The sequence below is a fragment of the Corapipo altera genome, unplaced genomic scaffold (genome assembly GCF_003945725.1).
Source record: "Corapipo altera isolate COAL_440 unplaced genomic scaffold, ASM394572v1 77b, whole genome shotgun sequence".
Classification (NCBI taxonomy): Eukaryota; Metazoa; Chordata; class Aves; order Passeriformes; family Pipridae; genus Corapipo; species Corapipo altera.
In genome coordinates this window covers 2,591,689-2,604,540 of record NW_020884933.1, presented here as the reverse complement: position 1 = coordinate 2,604,540, position 12,852 = coordinate 2,591,689, and the positions used below count along the sequence as shown (strand labels likewise).

Genomic DNA, 12,852 nt, shown 5'->3' with positions numbered 1-12,852 from the left:
GGTATTTTATTTCTACAGCAGGTATTTTATTTCTACAGCAGGTATTTGGGTAACTGATTCCTGCAGATCTGCTGAGGAAGGGACTGAAAAGCAGGGAGAGAATGGCAGAACTTGCTGGAACTCACCTGAAAGAGGGTGTTAGCACCTTGCAACCTGGCAGGACTGAGAGGAGCCACCGGGCTCAGGGTACTCCAGAAGTGGATGCTGGAGAGCAAAGGGCTGGGAGTCAGCAGGATGGGAGTCTGGAAGAGACAGGAGAGCTGAGTGAGACCTGCCCCTGGAGCAAGAGCACGTGGAAGCCCAGCCACAAGCACCTCAGCTCCTGCAGCTGCCAGGGCTGGCTCCCAGTTTCAGGAACTCCCAGTCCCTGCTCCTCCTCCCTTCCCAGCCCCATCCAGCTCTCCCTCCCCTGGCTGAGCAGTCAACCCTCTTTTCCCAACAGCTGCCAAATCCTGCTGGAACCTCTAGCAGAGCAATCCAGCACACAGCACCTGCAAGGACTGGGGAAAACTGGGATTAGGAACTCCAAAGGAGCAGACAGCGGGCACGAGCCTGGTCTGGGTGACACTGACAATATAAGGAACAATAAAACAAGTTTCCACCCAGCTTCTGAATACCCTGGATGCCCCAGGTTCACCAGCCAAACACTTCCCAGGGTGCCAAAAGAGCAACTCCACTTAGTTTTTTTTTTCCCTGCCTTCAGCCATTTCGCTTTTCAATCAGCAGCTTCCCTACAGCTTCACTCTAATTCCAATTTATTACAGGAAAGAGATTAAATAGATACAGAATGATTTAACAGCCTAGCTGGATTCAGATCTCTTCCAAGTTTTCCATGAGACACAAAAGCTTTCCTTTCCCACACAAAGATAGCAACCAAATTAAGCAGCTGCTCTTATTGCTGTTCATGTTCACTCACAAGACTCTGGCCTTAACTAAATGCCTATTTTTGTGTAAAAAAAGCTGCCAAACAGACACCTCTGTGCTTCTCTATTTTTAAAGTATTTTCAGAACCAGCTGAAGGATGAGGGCAGGGTTTAGGGTTTCTGAAATAATTCAGTCCCTCCCTGGCAAGGTTTACAAAGGATCCTGCTGGTGCTGGTTTGGGTTTTGCCTCCACATGCCAACCCTGCCCAGACGTGCAGGGCTGACACACCACTTGGGCACCTTTTTGGGGTGAAGTTAATACCAACTGTGAATAAAGCTTAGGTTTTAATTAAAGAAAAAAAGAAAAAAAGGGGGGAGGGACATCCTGAGTTTCAGAACACTCCACACAATGAACCGACTATTCATTTTCCACTTGCCTTCCCTTACTGGTTTAAAATGTAACATAATCACCATTGTTACTTTAAAAAAAGAAACCAGGAAGGGAGTTTGGTTACCTGAGAGAAAAGTGCTGGAGTAAGAGAAGCAGTGGGGAGAGAAGGACTCAGAATGCCCAGAGGACTTGGATCGCTGCCCGTAATGACGAGAGTAGGAGCCAACTCCAGCCCTTTGGGTTTCTTAGATCTGGAGAGGTGATTGGCAAATTCCTTCTCCAGCACGGCTGAATCCTGCTCTTTGGGCTCTGGGGATTGGTGCTGAAGGCTCTGGGCCTGCTCCAGCTGCTGGGAGGCCACGGACTCGATATCCGTGTCAATGTCCAGGTCGGGATTGGAGCTCAGGGGCGGCGACGGGGGCGTGGAAGGGACCTGGAGAGTGGGAGACACCGAGGAGATGGGGGGGGTCGGGGTGAAGCTGCTGGTTAAGTTTGGCAAAGGTGCTGGAGCTTCGGGGACAGTTAACTTGGGCAGGACGAGCGTCTCCAAGGTCTGGAGGGTCTCCTCGGATCCCAGGGGAAGGGAGGAGGACGCGGCGGGAGCGGCGGAGACCGCGGAGGTGGTGGAGACCAGGGGGGCCGAGGGGGGCTTTTTGGAGGGCATGGTGACAAACTTGATGACGGAGGGGGTCGGCTCCTGAGGCTTCTTCTCCGTCAGCTTCTCCGCCGGGTTCTCGATCTTGATGGACCTGAAGAGTTTGACGCTGGAGCTGTTGAGGGAGTTGAGGGTGAAGGAGGAGTACAGGCCTGAGTGGATGTAGTCGTTGCGGCTCGAGGACTTAGCACACGACTGGGACTTCTCCTTCCCACAGTTTTCCACGTCCTTTGGAGCGCTGTTGACCTCTCCAAAGCCAGTCAGTTCAGGGTCTCCTTCTATCCGGCCCACGACGAGCGGGTCCATATTTAAAATCTCCGGATACGAGACAAACTTGTACACAAACTTCTTACCGTTCACTTTCTTAATGATATTCTGTGGGTAAGATACACATATATATTTAGACCTTCTTCAGATTAATTTGCTTCCTACAAACACTGCCCAAAATAGGCAGAGGAATTAAAGCCTGTAATCTTTCATCAAAAAAAATGTTTCTTTTTTCCTGCCTTAAAAACACACTGCGTTCCTGCCATTCAGTCCCGCTCCCACAGCAGCGTTCCCAGAGCTCACAGACAAAACACTAAAACAGGTGAGCTTAACCTGACTTTAAATACACCAAAAGCAGCCTAAAACCTGCTTTTAAATAAAATAAAAAATTACCCATTAACCCCCTCAAGGATCACTGCCCTGGGTACAGTCAGGGTAATCTAACAGGAGAACCTGCAGTATTAAAGGGTTTCTACAGCTTTGCAGAACTGAGAGCTGGTACTTCCAATCAAACCCCTTTTATCCTTAATAAGATGCTAATAAAGGAAAATAAGTAGCTGAACTAGTCAGTGGAATGCAGGATAATCAGCTATTTCAATACCACAAAACAGCATCTGTCAAACTTGTTTTGCTCCTTAAGTGAAATGCCACACGCAATTCGGGCTTAAGATCATCTTCATTTATCATGCAATTATTATTACTGAGATCTCTTCAGCACAAAGCCAGATTTGTGCCACCCAACAATAAACACCAGTAACTTACCACCTGCTACCCACTGAGGTTCCTCAGAAACTGTTTTATTTTTATCTCCCACACTCACCCGGTAACAGTCGTGGGATAAACGGCTTATTGAAAACCAAGGTAGGTCTTGAAGACATTTTGCTAAACAAGAGAAGCTTCTTACTCAGCTGGGCTGAAATCACTGCCCATGTTAGAGGTGAAATTCTGAACACACAGAGAACAATAAAAACACCTTGGGTTGATTCACCGAAAATCCTTATTTTGAAGCTCTTTTGTAGAGGCAACTGCAGGAAAGATCTTAAGGTGGTGCAACACTCACCACCTCAGTCATCATCTCCCAGTGTTGTTTTACCTGGAGTGTTGAGGATTTTAACCCTTGAAAGGGTATTTAATTTTGGAAAGGGGATTAGGATTCAACAATTTACGTTAGCAAAGGCATAAAGAGAAAACTTTGCACTGAGAACCTTATCAAATAAGCAACGGGGAGGAAACGCAGCACAACGATACAAGAGATTAAAAAAAAAAAAATTAAAAAAAAAAACCAAAACAAACACTTTTAAACAAACCAGTACAACTTCCTTAAGCCTGGGAGGAAGAGGAGTGACACCCACCCATCCCCTTGCAGGGAATGAAAAAGGAAACAAAGCCCATTAGGCTGGTAAAGATGGATAAGGATTGGAGGGGGATTTGTTACCTTCACGTAGTAGTATCTGAGCGCTCGGCTGAGTTTATCATAGTTCATGCTGGGCTTGTTCTTGCGGATCCCCCACAGCCTGGCCACCTCCTCTGCCTGCAGCAGCTTGAACTCCCCGTCGTTGGAGGTCCAACAGATGATGTTCTTGTTCTGAGGCTCTTGGAGGAGCTGGAGGAGGAACTGCCACAGGGTGATAGCACTGTCCATAGCAGTGAGCTGCAAGGCAGAGAGGCAGAGCAGAGGCAGGTTAACAGAGCATTTCCCTCCTCTCCCTACAAGGGGGTGATGGAGCTGAGATGTTATTTCCAAAGCCAGCAAGAGTAAAAATTATTAGTCACCAGTCGTGAAAGATGTTCCCTGCAGAACAGAGAGGCTGAGTGCCAACTCTGTCGTCTCCTCCCACATGTCAGTACTTTTCACATGGGTTATATTTAGCCTCATTTAACTAAATCAGGTCACTTTGGGTAAGTTGCAGTGAGTCACTACCCCAAAAAAATGTTTCTAAGTTGTTCCATGTTCACCCACTCTGGCTTGTACTGCTTTATGAGAAACAGCTCAGGTACACTCAGGTAAAAAAAAAAAAAAAATTAAAAAAAAAAATCAAACCTCCCACTCGCCGCCTCCTTTCCGTACCTGCTCCCACCTCCAACCTCAAAAACAGCAGATCAAGTAACTGCAAAGCTCCAGGAAGATGCCAGAGCAAAACAACTCCATTTTCCTTCAGTTCACACTTCTGCCTCTTTGTCATCAGCCCTACTCCCCTCTCTTTCAAATCTTTCCTTTCCAAGCATCATCCCTTTTTTTTTTTTTCCTAAGAGCGTAAACATGAAAGTAAATAAAAATTATTTCAAGCGCTGCCTTTGCTTGTCTCAGTTCCTGCCATGTCTTACCTACACCAATGATTTAGGCTGAGACTTTCTAGGATTAATATCTGCCAGCTGATTCCTGGTTTTCCTCTCCATGTCTAAATTCATCAAGGACAGACAAGGCAGAGAGATGTCATTTTTCCTTGACCATATCTGACTACACAAAACAGTATTTCCACAAACATTTTTATGCAGGACACTAATAATTCTGTCTGCACAAGGGAAGTATAAGATACACCAGATGAAATATTAATTCAGTATCTCATATGGATTCTCTTAGTCTAGAATTGTGACAACTAATGAAGTTTAAACTTCTTCCTATGAAATAAAAACAAACCCAGGTGCTCTGGAATAAGAACCACCATGACGAAAGACACAAAAAATGGTTTTATATGTAAAATTGCTACATTTTTTTCCCCTCAGAGAAGAAACCTAAGAGTCCAGGGGTTTCTATCTGGGTGAATCCACAGCCTGAGAGCCCAAGTGCTGTTCACAACCAAATTAGAGGCATCAAGTCCAAGGACTTGTTTGAAGTCCATGTGTACACAGGGCTCAGTTTAAGATCCAGCCAGGACTGCCAGCTCATCTTTGCTCCCAAAGCCTTTTATTCCAATCTCATTACTGCCCAGCACTTATCCAGCCCTATATAAGGAAGGGAACAGTCTCCATGTGAGCCTGAGCAGTTCAGTGAGCCCTGAGAGAGGATTACTGACAGTTTACACAGGGCTCCACGTTCTTACCGAAATCAGGTGCCCCGGGGCAGGTGCCTTTTTGGGCCCAGCCCACGACATCGAACCTGTTTTGCAGAATCCCTGCCCCATGGCAGGCTGGGTGACTCCCCAGGGCCGTGCCATCGATCAAGCCAGTTAAATTGCTGCAATTACATGGAACAATCTCAACCTGAAGGACACCCACACCACGCTGTTATGCTGGCCTAGGGTGCTTTCCCCGTTAATTACTGCGCACATACAACTCCCTGCTTGCCCAAATTAATTGCTCAGCACTCGAAGAAACTCAAGGCTGCGCTTCCAGACTCTTCCCATGGCGTGCCAGCTGATCCACAGGGGATCAGCTCTGCCTCAGAACCGCCTGGAATCCACCTTTGCCAGCAACATTCCGTGTCTCCAAGGCTGAGGCTGTGCCCGCTGCGGATCCTCAGCCCCGGGGATGATGCACACGCAGGAGGATCTGCAGAGCTGTCAATGCCAGGGATACGTGCTAAGAGAGAGCAGGAAGATGAAGTTTGAGTGATTATTCCCACGCTGCATTTATCTCCAGCACTTTGGGAACCCGGATCAGCACTGCACCAAACTGATGCAACGGGAGGCGGCCACGTGGAAATCAGATTAGCAACAGAATTTCACAGTGGCAAAGGCTTTTTTTTTTTTTTTTTTTTTACCCCTCCTCCTAAAAAAAATCCACGCAGGTTGCATCCCAGAATTTAACTGCTATTATTTCATTAGGCTGCTTCCCTTTAGGAAGTACCACCTCGCTGCAGCTTGAAGCTCATCAGCCTCTGTCACAGCCAAGCATCCAAACCTTTGGAATCACGGCTGGTTTGGAATCCAGCTGGAGATGCACAAAGCTGACAGAGCAGCACTCTTGACAACACAAAGTTCAGTAACAGAGCACACATGGAGTGGCCAAAATTCTGGGAAGTGCAAGATATTAAAAAAAATACACCTTTCCCTGCACTGAGCTATGTCGTTCTGAGGAGCATTTACCAAATCATGAGTTCATGCTGCCCAAATCCCCCAGTTTTCCAGCTGGAAGGATCCTTCTCCCAGGGGCAGAGTTACAGACTGTACTGGAGTGTTACATTGATGTTTCTGGCATTTACAGCTTTAGGGGTGTCACGATTTTGGCCATCATTTGGAGGACACCTGGAGCACCCTCAGCTTAAAAAAGTCTTGTGTTAGACACTTTAACAGGGTGGAAAAGTCCTACTGAGACCCTGGTGTGATAGAACAGGAGCAGTAAGCACTTTGGAATTGTTCATGGATGGGTTCTATTGCACATATTCCTCTTTACTCAATATTTACTGTGTATATCTAGAGGAAATGATGGAGATCCCTCAGTGGAACCTCATGGATACCTCAATGGAGCAGGGAACACAGAGTTTTTCTGAAGGTTTTACACACAAAGGGAAGGCCAGAAAACAACCCTCCACAGTGGTCAAAGCAATGGGATCACAGGTGGATCTTCAGACTCCAGGAGCAGCTGTGAACTGGGAAAGTATAAATGTGTTGTACTGTGAACCAAGACGTCTCACTTAACTTCAGCACAAAAGCTGCTTTGATACAGCACAAGAACACATCAAAGAACTCCTGTTTCTTCAGGAAAAAGCAGAGTATAAAAAAAAAAAAGAAAAAGAAAAAAAAATCACACAAGATGTAAAACGAAAACCAGCAGAGGCGAGCTGAGCACTTCTCTTTGTCTGAGAACCAACGAACACGTTGAAAAGGTTCCTCCTCCTCCAGCACCTGGGGCAGGAGGAGGCAACTGCTGCTTTTCCTGAGCCTTCACCTTGCAACCACAGGGATGAGAAGTGGCTCAAGCTCCTCGTGCTGCCCAGAACATCTTCAGGTGCCCTGCAGAGGAGGATCCACACCATGGCCACGTACTCAAACCCCTCCTGCACCGACACAATTCAGAAGATCCTCTTGTCCTTTTTATTAAAAAAAAAACCCACACTCTGCAGAGATTTTAAAGACCCACTAGTTAGAAAGAAAATCAGGATGAGGACAGGAACCCACTGTCCCACTCCTACCCTGCATTAACGATGCAAACAGCATTTCAACTTCTTTCAAATGCCATGAAAAGGCCCCAACCTCCTCACACAGCTCCCTGTCAGCACAAATCTGATTGCTTTTTCTTCCAGATGAATGCACCAATAATTACAAAACACACCCCTGCGAGCCATCTTTCTGCTGAAGGTTATTTTCACGGAGAAAGGAAAAAGGTCTAAACCAAAAAGCAGACGAGGGAAGGAGGCAGAGAGGCAGCACTGCTGCTTGTGACAACGGCCTTGCCACTCCTGCACCATCTGAGCAGAGGCAAAAATAGTTGCTAGAGGCAGAGGGCAGTTATACTTTGTAATGAGCATGCTAAAATAGAGCACTATTATTGTCTTGAGATCTTCCCTGACGCCTACGGATGACCCTTGAAGTTCACTGAGGAGCTGACAGAGTTTGGCTGCAAACCTGAGCCTTCTCCTGCTGCTGCAGCTTCGAGGGCCTTGACTTTACAAAGCCTCAGAGTTTACAGCAGGGCCAGGACACGAGATATGGATCTTTTTCCGGTGACTTCTCCTCCTGCATCTGTGCCACAGCCACAACCAGCCCCGTGTGTGTGATTACAGAGCCCCGGGCTCTGCACCTCCTGGGAAGGAGGGTGTGCAGTCAGGGGTGGCACAGCGGGCATGTGGCAATCTCACCCTAATCTCACCCAGCAGCTACACCTTACTGAGGCCAAACAAACTCCCTCTGTGCTCAAAAGGGACAGGCCACCCTTGCCAGGTCCTGAGGAGGGAGCAGAGGCAGGACTGGAGGGGGGAATTAGGCCTGGCCTAACCGTGTTCCAGGTCTTGTGGCAGATTTCCTGTGCTTTGACTGGACACCGAATAATCCGAGTAATCTTTCACCTCCACTCGTTCCAACAGCCTCTCTCACCAGCATCTGCAGCCTGATGAGTTCTGCAGATGGGCTGAGTAAAACCCACACAGGAACAGAGATGGAGCAAAAGGAAAGGGAGGATGTCACACAGTCACACGGCGAGGACAAAACCACCACCGCGATTTAACCGGCTGGGTCACAGCTGTCACACACAGGGAGACACAGAAACCTCTGCTCAGCCCCAAAATAACGAAATTAAGGCAGCAACAGGTCTGGGGGACCTCACAGTGGCACAGGTGAGACGTTCAGGCGAGCACATCAAGGCTTCAGCTCCAGGAAATTCCAGGAAATCCGGGCTTGTGCTGTGAGTCCAACACGGAACCGGTCGCGCTTCACCCCGCAGAGCCATTCCCAGGGTTTCTCAGCAGTCTGAGATGGCCACGGTGTGTGAACAGAAGGAATTTGGAGACAATAACTCCTGCCCCGTTGTGCAATATTCCTGTGGACACAAGGCCCTGAGAGCTGTTCCAGGAAAACAAACAACCAGGGTTGGCTGAAGGAGACTTTTGGAGGTCACAGGCCCGAGGCCGGGTTCCAAACCTCAAAAGTCTGATCAGGTTTTTTTTCAATGTCTTTGTCCAGGCAACTAAATAAAATTCATAAATAAGTGGCTGCCCTACCCCTTTTATTTCAGTGGAGGGGCAGGGAGGTGGGACAAGGCTGATAAAGTATCTAATTACGTGCTTATCAAAATACAACCAGGCAACCATTTCATTAGCACAGCACTGGAAATATCCCTTTACTAATAAACCTTTCACAAAAGCTTTTCAAGCTCCTGAGACTGTGGCTCACCTGAACTGGTACTTTCAGGATTTTATCAATTTTAATTAATTTTAGAAAGAGGAAAAAAAAAACCAACCCTATTGTCCAAAAACCAGCTACTACATACCCTGATGTGGTGGGAAGCACGGAAGGGTATTGAGTCCTTTTCCAGAACACACAGACAGGTGAAATACCAGGTTAAAAACTGTTATATGTGTAAAACAAAGTTATTATTCACAAGGAATTAAAGCAGAGATGCAGAATTCCACACCTGCAACACCACCCTCCAAAAAATTCCAAACCCTGGGCAGCTTTCCAAGTAGCAATCAAATTGTACCTTCTCTAACAACTTAGTAAAATCAGGTAAGAATAAGGGAAAAAACAAACACCCTAGACCCAATAAATCCTTGTTTTCCCCTGTTGTTTCCAAAGGAGTCAGGAAAATCAGCCTGTTCTGAAGGAGAAGTCGTGGTTATCGAGGCAGGAAGTTCCCTGGAAGGAAATGCTGGAGGATGTCCTTATGATAAGAGCTGCTCCAGAGTTTTCACTGCCTAATCCCACTCCAAGCCTCTTTTCTTTTTTTTTTTTTTTTTTAAAAACTCAAAACAAATGTTGCAATAAATTTTGGGTTCCTGGCTCAAAAATGTAAGTTGCTTCAGATGAAATTTAGGTGTTAACAACTATTTCGGGACTCGGGAACAAACTGTTTCAGCTTTTTAACTCCTGAGAAATAAGTATTTGTTTTTCTTAGTATTTTCTAGTTTTTCCTCAGTTATTTTTCTACTTGCTTTCTGAGTATTTCTCACTTCCTGAATTAGCAAACCAGGATCAGAAAACAAGCCATGTAGGACAGCAGTGGCATTGGGATTCCCACTGGATTTATGGCTGCAGGCTCAGGTTGGCAGTGGATGAGCCAAACAGCTTTTTGGGGATTTCTTTTTAATCTCCATACAGAGACAATGATGCCCCTTTGTTACCAACCAGGATTTTCATCATCACAACTGACACTTGAAAACGTTTAACCTGATGGAAAACAGTGAAAAAGGGGATTTCAAAGCACTTTCTCCAGCTGCTCCAACCACTGAGCCCCCACCCTTGCTGGGGACGACTGACATGCCAGCATTGATAGTTTCATGGATAAACTTCATTTCCCTGCTTTTCCACAGTCTTTTTCTGAACAGTCTCCCTTTCCCAGCTCTCCTTTTTCAGGATATGAGAGCACAGAGAGCATGGGAAGGTTTAGGACAAAGAGAGAGAATGGGAAACTTCAAGCCCAAAGCACCTTTGATCAGTCCCTGCCTGGTTTGTGGCACTGATGGGATTGTTCCTGACTAAGCCATAAAAACACTGCTTTCCCTGGAAGCTCCTAAGCAGATTACACTTGCTTCCTCCTGAAGATGGGCTGAGGGGGATGTTTACCAACAGCAGATTAAATTGGCTTCAGTGGGCACGAGTGAAGCAGAAGCATCCTCAGTTCAGAGCGAGGTCTGCACTGTGGAACAACCCCAAACAACAGGTTAAATGGTTCACGTCCATCCCAGCTTGATTATGAAAGGGAAGTCTCATTTAAGCTGGAAAAGCTCTCCTTTAACAATGTTTATGATACACTCAGCCCCGTTGCCATGGGGATGGAACAACTATTCCCTCCAAACAGGCGCTGAGACCCTAAAAATAAACAGCCCGACCGAAATCACGAACACGCCGCTGTGTCAGGCACGGGGATCGTGTTTGTTGGGAACAGGATGAGGAGAGAGAAATGCTAATGACTGGATTCTGCCCCCCCCCCAACGCCCACAAAGCAATCCCTGTGTTTCTCAGGAGCTGCTCCTTAAAACCACCCTGGAAGGGCTCTGGATTCCAGCCCCCCGGCACAGCACTTGGGGATTAGTGGAGGTTGGCTGTGGAGGTACCACAGGTGTGTGTGTACATGTGCATACAAAATAAAGGATCCCAGCAGGGATTTGCATGCTTTCCCCTCCGCCTCCCTCATTGATGTGGGCAGGAATCCATCCAGCTCAGGGAGAGCAGTGCAGGAGGATTGGGGAAAAAAAAAAAAATAGTGGTGGAGCGAGGAATTGAAAAACAACCACCCCATGGATCCAGCCAACCAACCCCAGGATCCAACCAACCCACCCTGGGATCCAAACAACCCCTGAATCCAACTAACCACTGGATCCCACTAACCAGCCCCTGGATCCAACCAACCAACCCTGGGATCCAAACAATTCCTGGATCTAACCAACCCACCATGGCCTCCAAACAACCCCTGGATCCAACTAACCAGCCCCTAAATCAAATCAATCCCTGGATCCAAGTAGCCACTGAATCCAACCAACCAACCCCTGGATCCAAAGAACCCCTGGATCCCACCAGCCAACCAACCCACTGTGGGATCCAAACAGCCACTGAATCCAACTAACCAGCCCCTAAATCCAATCAGTCCCTGGATCCAATCGATCAACCCCTGGATCCAACCAGCCAAGCCCTGGATCCAAAGAACCCCTGGATGCAGCCAACCAATCAATCCCTGGATCCAACCCACCACTGGATCCAGTCAACCCCTGGATCCAACCAACCCCTGGATCCAACCAACCCCTGGATCCAACCAACCCCTGGATCCAACCAATCAACCCCTGGATCCAACCAGCCACCGAATCCAAAGAATCCCTGGATCCAGCCCACCCCTGGATGCAAACACCCAACGCCGGGACCCCCCGAGCCCGGGCTGCAGGCGGGCACTGATCCCTCCCCTCTCTCTCCTCCCCAGCGGAGCGGGGCAGGCGGGACAGCCCCGGGCCCCCCAGGGGACCCCCGTCCCACCGTCCCGCAGCCCCGCGCGGGGGGGATCGTTCGGACCCAGCGCGCCCCCCGGCCCGGCGCCGCGCCCCGCCCGCCCCCGCTCACCGAGGAGGAGCCCCGCCGGTGCCCGGGCGCGGCGCTCCCGTCCGGTCCCGGTGCTGGGCGCGGCCCCCCCGCCGTCCCTCATGCCCGGCCCGGGCGCCGGGGCCGCATCCCGGGCGGGCGGAGCGCGGGGCGGCCGCGTTACACACGGCGGGGCGGCCGCTGACCCTCCGCGGCCTCCGTAGCGCCGCTTCCGCCCACGGCCCGCCAGCGCGGCCAATGGCGGCGCGGCGCAAAGGGGCCGCGGGCCAATGGGAGGGCGCGGCCCGCGCGGCGCGGTCCCGGCGCGGTCCTAGTGCCCGGCCGGCCGCCCGCGGCCATGTGCCCGCGGCCCGGGCACGGGGGGACGTGGGCAGGGGGGAGACCCGGGCAGGGACAGCGCGGAGGGACCGCACGGGGGGTTCGGGAATGGGAGGAGAGCGGGGAGGCGCTGGGGGGGGACCTCTAGGCACTGCGGGGAGCGGTAAGGGAGAGGAAGGGGCAGGAGGTGGAGCGCGGCAAAGTGGGTAAAAAATTAAAATAAACCACGCTGGATATAAATAACCGACCACTAGGTCCAACCAAGAGACCCCTGGATTTAAACAAACCAGCCACTAGAGCCAAAAAAACCCCCAACCCTGGATCCAAACATCCAAAAAGCCCACCCTTGGATCCAACCATCCAAAAAACCCCACCCTTGGATCCAACCATCCAAAGAAACCCACCCTTGGATCCAGCCATCCAAAAAACCTCACCCTTGGATCCAAACATCCAAAGAAACCCACCCTTGGATCCAAACATCCAAAGAAACCCACCCTTGGATCCAACCATCCAAAAAAACCCACCCTTGGATCCAACCAACTCAACCCCTGGATCCAAACAACAACCTTCCACTATCTCAGGTTACTCCAACCTGGCCTTGGACACTTCAAGGGATCCAGGGGCAGCCACAGCTTCTCTGGGCAACCTGTGCCAGGGCCTGCCCATCCTTCCCAATATCCCACCTAACCTTGCCCTGTGTCAGTGGGAAGCCATTCCCCCTTGTCCTGTCCCTCCAG

The 12,852-nt window shown here is 49.3% G+C and overlaps 1 protein-coding gene across 3 annotated transcripts in view; it reads right to left on the bottom strand.

Annotated features, from left to right (window-relative positions):
• Positions 1 to 11,852, bottom strand: part of ELK4 (ELK4, ETS transcription factor) — a 21,613-nt gene extending 9,761 nt beyond the window's left edge. The window contains exons 1-4 of one of the 3 annotated variants that reach the window (XM_027659753.1): positions 11,819 to 11,852; positions 3,613 to 3,828; positions 1,380 to 2,285; positions 126 to 242 (exon numbers count right to left, since the gene is read on the bottom strand). In XM_027659753.1, the coding sequence (XP_027515554.1) occupies positions 126 to 242; positions 1,380 to 2,285; positions 3,613 to 3,819 (1,230 nt within the window). In that variant the 5' untranslated portion in view covers positions 3,820 to 3,828; positions 11,819 to 11,852. Of the gene's footprint in view, positions 1 to 125; positions 243 to 1,379; positions 2,286 to 3,612; positions 3,829 to 5,437; positions 6,031 to 11,818 lie in introns of those variants that run through there. The other 2 variants (XM_027659752.1, XM_027659754.1) reach the window with 2 other exon arrangements.
• Between the last annotated feature and the right edge of the window lie 1,000 nt (positions 11,853 to 12,852).